The 9,798-nt window shown below is 39.1% G+C and overlaps 2 protein-coding genes and 1 long non-coding RNA gene across 6 annotated transcripts; 2 read left to right on the top strand and 1 right to left on the bottom strand.

Moving 5' to 3' along the window:
- LOC104750295 lies at window positions 1,491–3,417 on the top strand. 4 transcript variants are annotated; one of them, XR_761576.2, is made up of 4 exons: window positions 1,491–1,784; window positions 2,577–2,846; window positions 3,024–3,096; window positions 3,198–3,417. It is a non-coding gene; the product is annotated as an uncharacterized LOC104750295 (long non-coding RNA). The 4 variants fall into 4 exon arrangements; XR_761575.2 differs by having other exon boundaries at window positions 1,492–1,784; window positions 3,024–3,111; XR_761577.2 differs by having other exon boundaries at window positions 1,499–1,784; window positions 2,577–2,723; window positions 2,796–2,846; window positions 3,024–3,417.
- LOC104750294 (protein FANTASTIC FOUR 1-like) lies at window positions 4,498–5,699 on the bottom strand. The gene has a single exon (XM_010472071.2). The coding sequence runs from the start codon at window positions 5,602–5,604 to the stop codon at window positions 4,759–4,761; it is 846 nt and encodes a 281-aa protein (XP_010470373.1). The 5' UTR covers window positions 5,605–5,699; the 3' UTR covers window positions 4,498–4,758.
- LOC104750293 lies at window positions 5,925–9,041 on the top strand. The gene is made up of 2 exons (XM_010472070.2): window positions 5,925–6,447; window positions 6,609–9,041. The coding sequence occupies exon 2, from the start codon at window positions 7,230–7,232 to the stop codon at window positions 7,992–7,994; it is 765 nt and encodes a 254-aa protein (XP_010470372.1). The 5' UTR covers window positions 5,925–6,447; window positions 6,609–7,229; the 3' UTR covers window positions 7,995–9,041.

Here is a 9,798-nt window from a genome sequence, read left to right as displayed (position 1 = left end):
TGATGAACCGTTCTGACTCGAGCTTGCTAGGGTATCATCTTTGGTACCAAGTCTTTCAAACACTGATGGATTTCAGCTTGTTCAATCCTAGCTTTTTTTGCTTGCCTGCCTCCACTGTTACTCAGCCTCCTTCGCTTTGAAGGTGTACATGTGGATTCTCCGGAGCTTTTTGAAAAATCACCTTTAGAGGCTCCTTGTAATTCATTGCCTATCACAAGTTCCTTTGGACGCCATTCCTGGATTGGCCTAGTTCTATTCCCTTGGGAAGTTTTCTTGGGCCATTGTAGACAGTCTTGGATCTGCTTTTTCTGCGTAGGAGGCTCAGATTGCTCAGATTGGGATTCCAAGGATCTTCGTGAAGTATGTTGCTGCTCCTGATCTTCCTCCAAGATTATGCTCTTCCCTTTTCTTTTTGACCGACCAAGTCCCTTGTGCATATCCTTCTTGACACCTCTCTTATGAGCAGATCGTTGTGTAATCTCCGATGGGCAAGAAGATTGATCATGAGTAAGTCTCATGCAGGAGAAGCACACTTTCAGCAATTTCTAATACTCAATCTCCACTTTAATTACTTCTCCAGATGAAAACTTGACATTCTTGACAATATCTAGTGGCTCATCAGCTTTGAACCAAGCCCTTGCCCTTACATACTCAATAGAAGATGAGTTTTCGCATGGAGCTCAACAGCTTCTATCTGATCTTTTGGCTCGATGATGCTTTCCACTGCTTGTTTCTTAAGAAGGTGAATAGGAATATTCCTGATACGAACCCAGAAAAGGATTCGATTGAGAAAGTCTGGGCCAGGATTAGGTTTCCACTGATCTAGAGAAACTATCCAGCCGTTGACGAACCAAGGTCCACAAAATAAAACATGATACAAGTCTCCCTCCGATTCAAAGATAAACTGAACCTTGTTATCTCTGACACCTCGACCTTTAACTCTATCATCAAGACCCCAGATTGATGGAAGGGCTTTTACTAAAGCACCAACTTTGTGTGCCGAGGGATTCAGACACTTGACAATAACGCTCATCGAATTTTCCTCAATCAAATCTCTATTTTCCAGATCTGGGACTTCCACTAGCTCCTCAGTATGGAGTAAGTTACGCTCTCTTAGCTCCTCCATTAGCTAGAGCTCTTTCTTCTTTCTTGGTCGATTCATTATCGCAAGCTTCGAACCAGATTTAATTAGATTCTTCCAAAAGCAACCAAAATAAAGTAAAAAAGAACACTTGAGGCCAGCAGGACCTATTGAGCCGCAACAGAAAGAAGTCTAATCACGGATTGAACTCTAGGATCTTAAGAATCGAAATAGGAATTACCGTCACAAACTCCTAAGGAGAAACCCTAGTTGCTGCCATTACCTGGGCTCTACAAGGGTTTTAGTGTTTAAGGTACATGTAAGGTTTTAATAGATAAGAAGAAAAAAATAAATCAGATAAAAGGAAAAAAAATATAAGAGAGTCTCTTGTTTAGCATAGCCGTTTATGAAATAAAAGCCCATACGTGTTACGTACATATTGGTTGGCCGAAGAAAAAATAGAAGTAGGAAAAAAAAGTTAAGGCGACGGATCAATTTTTTTCTTTTTTGCCTATCGCTCTCTTTCTCTCTCGATCGAAGTCCAGAATTGACAAAGGAAGGAGAAGGAATCAAACGCTATGGAATCAGAGGAGATTGGGATCGGAGGGGTTCTGAAGCGGAGGAGATTTCTCTTCTTCTTCTTCTTCTCTCAAATCTGCGGTAGAAGAAGCATGGCTACGAAGCAGAACGAAAGCCTAATTCTGTAAGATGATTGATTAGCCTAACTAGTTAATGTTTTGTTGAGACTGTTCTTGCTAGTGAGGATTGCATTCAAGATAAGTGTAATCGAATTGCTATCAAATTTTTTACCTTTAGCTCTGGTACTTCATCAAGGTTTTAGTTTTCTTGTGTGTTGGATCACGTTCAGTGCCTATGTTGTTCGATTTTGTTTCCTCCAGTTAATTTTCTTGTGTATTGATTTTGTAAATGTCTTGTCCTTTTGCCTAGTGTTTGTTCTTATCTCTTGGCTTCCTGAATTTTGAACTGGGCCATCGGGGATTTTTCAACATGATTTGGCTTGTTATTAGATGTTTCAGGTAATGTTGTTGATCTTCCTAGTGAGGATATAGAGGAGGCTAGTTCTCTTTTGATTTATTTTTGCGAAGGATGGCTTTTAATCTACAGTCTTCTTTGTAACCTCCTTGGTGGTTTCTTCCCTTGTCCTTGGAGATTTGATTAGTTTTTCTCCCCTTTCTCTTTTTGATTTTCTGATTTTCTGGTCTGCAATTTTTCTATTGTTTAAAGGCTCATCACTTCTGCTTGGCATGGTGTTTTCTCTTTCTATATGAATTCATATTTTTTGATGATGAAATTAGAGGTTTTGTTTCAACCTGTTTGCTTAGGTTTCCATGTATTTGTGCATCGGGAGTTTTGTTAACCAAGTCTACAGTTTTGTTTCAACCTGTTTACTTAGGTTTCCAAAACCGTTCTTCCTACTGCCAGTTTGTATCCGTCTCAATTCTAACTTTTATTTTTCTTCTGTTTTATGTTGCAGCCATTATATTTGTGGACAGCTTATCACAGTTCCCCCATCCATGTGGTCTCCATAACCCTTTCATAAACTCGATTTTGCTTGTCTTATTCTTGGTTTTAAATATGTTGGACAGAGAAAAGGGAGAATTGCAGGGAAGCTTCATTTCAGGTAATATTTATCTTTGAGGGTCACTTTAGTCATGAAACTAATGCTTATCTTCTGTTTGTTATCCACCTCTAGCATGTGAAGTTATATGGTGAACTGACACCTTCAAGCAAAGCAGATATAAAGGTAGGTAGTTATTTCGGCTCATTAATTCTATGCATGGTTTCCAGTTAAATTTACCTTTTAACTTCCAAATGTGAGCGCTAGAGTTGCTCGTTGCTTTTCATTGCTCTTTACTAGATAACAGTTCATGCGTTGGAAAATGTTTGTTCACGTGATTTACTTGTTTCTCTGTTATTTCAGGTTATGGTTGATGCTTTTATCGATGAGGGAGATGTCTCAAGGAGACAAGGACACGCTTCGCTTCTTCTCTGTGGTAACATCTTCAAGGGTTATGTTCTTCCTCTGAACTCTTCTTTTATTTACTCCCTGATTTTCCTAATTACATGTGATTTACTTGTTTCTCTGTTATTTCAGGTTATGGTTGATCTTTTTATCGATGAGGGTGATGTCTCAAGGAGACAAGGACACGCTTTGCTTCTTCTAACGTCTTCAAGGGTTTTGTTTTTCCTCCTAACTCTTCTTTTACACTCTGTGTTTGTTCTTTCTTATGTTTTTTCCCTTGTTAAGAGACTCAAAATTAAAATCCACCGTTGGAGGGAAAAAATTATCTAAGATTCCCAAAGTTCTTATTCTACTAAGAGTATATAATTATATTAATTAAAAATTTTAAGAGGTCCAAAAATATATCTCCCCATTGGGGTTGCCCTTAGCTTGAATAAGGATGTTTAGCTTGAATAAGGATGTGAACTTGCTGTAGAACAAGCTCTCGAAATTCCAATCAATCATTTTAAACTCTAGAATCTTGAACATCAAACCATTCTTTGTTTCTTGATCTTTTTCTTTGAACTCTGGAATGAAAATGATTTTAACTTAATTTTTTTTTTGATATTTGCTTTATAAAGTTATTTATCATTCATACAAAGATTAGAATGTTATTAATAGGTGGTTGATAAATAAGTTTTTAAATCTTTTGTAAATAATAAATCGACTATCAAATAAAGATGTACCCACTAGTCCAGAGAGGACATGGAGCCTGCTGAAGGTGGATGTCGAAACGTTACACTTTTACATTTTCGTTACTGAAAAGTTTCATGGTTTATTCTCCTTTACTTAAAGCTATCATACGAACTTAATCAATTCAGGTCATACTAACGTTATTTCCTCTTGCCAACTCTAGCTAGTTTCTCACTTTTCTTATTGCATTTTAATGTCTTTCCCTAGCTTTTGTTTTCTTCTCCAAATTCAGTGTCTTCGTCTCTCAACCCATAAACTTTACTTCAATTCACAATCGTTTCAAGGAATCCTAAAAACTTATAAGTATGCATTGTATCTTAGGTTTATATGTGTCGTAAATCCCTCTGAGCTGTCGATTGTGGTGGGAAATGAGAGTCCATAAATGCTTGCAGATCCCGACAACATTAATGTCATAGTTTTCAACAGTCGGCTATGGACAACGTCACGCGTATATATATGAATGACCAGCAATAATTGGACCGATATAAGCAATAAGACTCGTTGACATTCTACGTACATTTGCCTTCTGTTTTCCCTGATTACGAGGGTCTAAAACAATTCTTAAACATGATGTGCCAATTAATCCCAAAACTAAGTTTGCTTCCACAACACTATATGATAAATTTACAAATTAGAAAAAGTTATATAGTTAACATTAGATGGTTTAGAATATACAGTATAAATATTGAAAGTTGTAACGAGATGGAAGGCATGCATATACATAAGCATTTTACCAAACAAAAGAAAGTCATATATACATATATAAGCATCTTAAATGAACAATACCCGACATATACACTCACACGCTATCATATTAGACCCAACCTTTGACTTTTCGAATATTTTTAAACTTACAAATTACAAAGCTTCCAGAATAAAATAGCTGTCCCTTTTTTTTTTGTTTTTTTTTTTGATATACTTTTTTTTCTGTTTCAAGCCGCCACGTAAAACATTGATAACTTCACCTGGTCTTCACGTACGCCCGGGTCCATAAATGCATGTTATTGTTACTATTATGATGATGGTATGGATGAATATGATGATGACGATTGTTCTCATTATGGTTCATACTTGCCACAATCTTGTACCTCCATTCTCTCGTGGCATGGTCATCATGGAAATGTGCAACATCATTATCACTATTCACCGAGACCTCATGGCTACTTTTACATCTCCAACTTTTTGTAGCACTATCATCATTGATCATAGTATATAGATCCACCACTTGATCACTTGTAGTATCATTGTCTTCTCCATTGATCTCTCTACCACATTCAATATCAGATCTACTTATCTCTTCGCTCTCATGCTCATTATCTAGACCCTTTGGTTCATCTTCTAACTCCACAATTTCTTCAGGACCACAATAAGCACCATCGACAAGTTGTAATCTCAACCGTCCATCTTCTCGGGAAGCATGGAAAATCTCTGGTCGATCAATCATAACTCGGGTAAGTTCCAATCTACCGTCTTTCCTCACCGGCCGGAGATAAAAAGACGGTTGCCCTAGGCCGTTCAAGGACGAGAGGGGAGGAGGAAACTCTCTTTTCTTCTCTCGCGCCACCACATTCTCCTTCGTCTTTAACCTCTTTGTATCGACCATCTTGGTCTCTACCTCCGCATGACACGTCATCTTATTGTCCACCTCGTTCTCGGACATCCTCATGTCGTAACTCTCGAACCCTAGATACTCTGTACACAACATTAAACCATTCACCTCGTCATGTGCAAGACCGGATTCAAACGACATCTTTGTGGTGCTCGTCTGGTCGAGGAAAGAGTGAAAGCTTCTTTTGTAGAAGCTCATCTTGGGTAACAAGAGAGAGAGAGGGTGACAAGATAGATACCTCCCTTATTTTTTTTTGTAATTATTCTGATGATTGATGACTAATTATTACACCTTTTTGTCTATAAGAGAGAAAAAGAAAATGAAAAAGAGATGATCGAAAGAAGCGGTGTTTTGCTTGGTGAATAAAGGTGCCACCGAACCATATGACCTGTAGAGATTAGAAGCGAACGTAATCTATGTCCCACGTCAGATTTTGCTTCACACTTCAATCTCTTTCACTTCTTTTTATTGGTTTAATTTTCTTTCCTTATCTTTCTTGTTTTTAACTATAAAAAAAAAATAAAAAAGAGGAAAAGTTGACCAGTTTGTTTTACTTTTCGCCCATTAAAATATTTAAAAAGATTGATTATACAAAACCCACATATATCATGTGTTTTTGGCTATTTATAGGTGGAGGATTGGTTATAGTGCTTTGTTATTTTAAGTTCAGGTTTTATCTAATACGGACATGTTTTATAGTTATCAACGGCCGACGATAAAATGATTTGTTAAAAAAACTGAACCAATTTGTTTTACCCGTTAAATTTAATTTACTTTTAACAGTTATAAAACCCACACATTCTAATCTAATTTTAGTATACACACTTCACACTTGTGTCTTGATTGGATGAAAATTGTGAAACAAACGCAAATCAAAATGGTAGGAAAGATAAATTTGACAAAAATAGGCCTATTTGAAATCTACAAGACTTCCACTATCTATCTTAAGAAAGTTTACAAAACGCTAAAGCGTCTAGAGACTGATACAACTGACAGAAATAGAACAAGGAAGAAGATGAAGACTTCGAACTTCTCTCTTAGGTGCTCTCCCTCTCATTCTTTCTTCTATACTCTCCATTAGGTTTTGGATTTGCTATTTAAGCTTTTGTAAAACCATAGATAAAATTATTTAAGCTTTATAAGTTCGTGATGTTTTAGTGTTTAAGTTAAACCCTTATGTGTCGTTTATCTTCCTGTCGCAGGTAGCCATGGAGTGGGCTTAAGCTGAAACTGTTAGTTAGATAGTTAAGATCCTTGTGATCTTCGATATATTTGGATACAGAATATCTCTAGAATATTCCTCTAGCATAGATATGATCTTGGATTCGATCTCATTTGTACATTGTCTTCTATATATACTTTGCCATCGTGAATAACATTCTCCACAGAGCTTCACTTATAATATGGTATCAGAAGCCCAGCCTCCAGCTAGTTTGCTCGATCCTTCTCCGCTCTTTCATTTTTTTTTTCTTCTCTCTCTCTTTGTTTCTCACTTCTCTCTCTTCTTGTTCTTCGATTTTCTTGCTCTGTTCCTCTCTCTGTTTTCTTCTATTCTTCTCATCATATTTTTCCATCGGTTAGCGTCTAGTACATCGCCATGGCCGACGCAACTCAAAAATCCGATAAACCGTTTGGCATCTCCCAGATCAAGTCGTACATCCCCATCACCCTCGACATAGCCAAACTTAACTATATATGACGTGTGGAGAGAGCTATTTGAGACTCATTGTCTCAGCTTTGGTGTTCTCAGCCATCTCGACGGCACATCCACTGCCACTCAGGCGACCCAACAGCAGTGGAAAGAACATGATGGCCTCGTCAAAATGGGGATCTACGGCACGATCTCCGAATCAATCTTAGACACCGTTCTTAAGACAAAGTCCACCGCCCGTGAACTTTGGATCACCATCGAAGAACTTTTCCGTGATAACAAAGAAGCAAGAGCGATGGAGTATGACACCGAACTTCGAACTCTCACCATCGGTAACTCCACCGTCGCCGACTACTGCAAACGCCTCAAGACACTCTCTAATCTCCTGGCAAACATCGACTCTCTGGTTACTGACCGCCAACTTGTCATGTACATGTTGAACGGTCTCAACGACAAGTTCGACTCCATCATCAACGTAATCAAACACAAATCTCCTTACCCATCGTTCACCGTTGCTCGATCAATGCTCCAACTTGAAGAAACTCGTCTCTCCAAACATGTGAAACCTGCTCCTAGCCCACCATCCGATACGTCTACCCCAAATATCCTCTATACCACGACGGACCAACAATCTTCGCGAGGACATCACTCCGGTCACCAAGGTCGCGGACACAGAGGTCGTGGTATAGACGACGTGGCCGCTACAATAATCACTGGCAATATCAAAACCCACCATAGGGATATGGTCAACCACCGTACCAGTCTCCATATTACGCACCACCACCCCAGTTCTACGGCTCGACACCACACATGGCTTACCCCTTTGTTCCACCGGTTCAACCTGCACACCACCAGCCCCGTCCACATGGTGAAGCTCACGTCACGCAAATGCTTCCTCACTCTCCCACACCTCTCACATACCTCCCACATGCGCTAACCAACGCTCTCCAAACGATGACCATTCAGGATCCGAATGCAACTCCTTGGGTCATAGATACGGGTGCCACCAACCACATCACCGCTCAACCAGGTATTCTACGTACCACTTTTAATTCGAGTCATTTACCTAGTGTCATTGTCGGCAACGGGTCCTCCGCTAAGGTCACTCATGTTGGTAATGGCCTCTTACCAACACCCTCTCGACACCTTCAACTTCGTAATGTTTTTGTATGCCCTTCTATCATCAAAAATTTGATATATGTCCGTCATTTTGTCAGCGACAATAATTTGTCTGTGGAGTTTGATCCGTTTGGTTTTTGTGTCAAGGATCTCCTGACCAAGACCAAGCTCCTCCACTGCAATAGCACGGGTCCCCTCTACTCCATCACTCCACACACAAATTTATCCCCCCACAAGCATTTGTTTCGGTTCCTCCTAGAAGCTCAACGTGGCATCACCGCCTCGGACACCCTAGCAGTACAATTCTTCAACGTGTTCTTTCCTCTAATAATCTCCCAAGCACTAAGACCGACTTGACAACTTTGTGTTCAGCACTAACGAACAAAACACATTGAAATAGACATTCATTTTGTTCGTGATAAGGTGGCCATCGGCGAAATAAAGGTGTTGCATGTGCCTTCCGCTCACCAGTTCGCGAACATTTTCACTAAGGGTCTACCCTCTCCGCTGTTCTTGGACTTTCGGGACAGTCTCAACGTCCGCTCCTCCGGTGCACTGACGGTTCGACTGCGGGGGCGTGTTAGTTAGATAGTTAAGATCCTTGTAATCTTCGATATATTTGGATATAAGATATCTCTAGAATATTCCTCTAGCATAGATATGATCTTGGATTCGATCTCATCTGTACATTGTATTCTATATATACTTTGCCATTGTGAATAACATTCTCCACAGAGTTTCACTTATAACAGAAACTAGTCCAGCTTAAATTCATATTTCTTCTTCCATGAATCGCCTCTCTTATTTTCTTCGGCAAGCATCTCTCTCTTGCTTCTCGATTCCTTTTAATCAAGCTTCTTTCTTTAACTATGGTGTTTAGCTACAGTTAGAGGTCACAACTTTCACTGTGATAAAGAAACAAATAACTCAACACCAAATCAACATTTTATTCAATCGCTCCACCAAATACAATACAACCGAGAAATCAATGTTCATAAAACAAGGAATTCTCAAATTCACCTTACAACAACTTCAAAAGAGAAGAGTTCTTCGCCGAGGATGAATCAATCGCCCAAAACCAGAGGAAGAAGAAGAAGGTCTAACAAATTTTTTCACAGCAATTCAATAAAAGAAATAAAATGTTTGTTTTTGGTGTTTAGTAGTCGCAAAGGTCTTCACTTCATCTCGACTGTTGCTCCTCTTTTAATCTTTTACCAACCACAAGTCCCTTATTAATAATTGCTATATAAAATCTTCCTCTCTTAAACAACCATGTTCTCATGGTTGGAAATCAGGAAACTTCTACATCAAAGCGTAAAGAAATTCCCAATTAGCCTCAGATTCATCCTCATTAAACCACTGAGCCAAGACTTTAGTTGTAGCACGTCCTTGTCTATTCACCATCTGACGTTCCAAGATCCTCCAAGGCTCATTAATCAACACATCTTGGACAATGGAGGGAAGCTGAGTACTCACCACAGGACCTCCAACCCGCAACTTCAACTTGGACACATGAAAAACCGGATGAACACGTGAAGATGAAGGCACTCCAGATTGTAAGGACCAATATATTTTGGGATCAATTTCTGATTTACACGAAGAACCACATACCCTTGGCGATA

Source organism: Camelina sativa, chromosome 16 (assembly GCF_000633955.1).
Source record: "Camelina sativa cultivar DH55 chromosome 16, Cs, whole genome shotgun sequence".
NCBI lineage: Eukaryota > Viridiplantae > Streptophyta > Magnoliopsida > Brassicales > Brassicaceae > Camelina > Camelina sativa.
The sequence above is the reverse complement of the archived record's forward strand: the minus strand, read 5'-3'. Positions and strand labels throughout refer to the sequence as shown.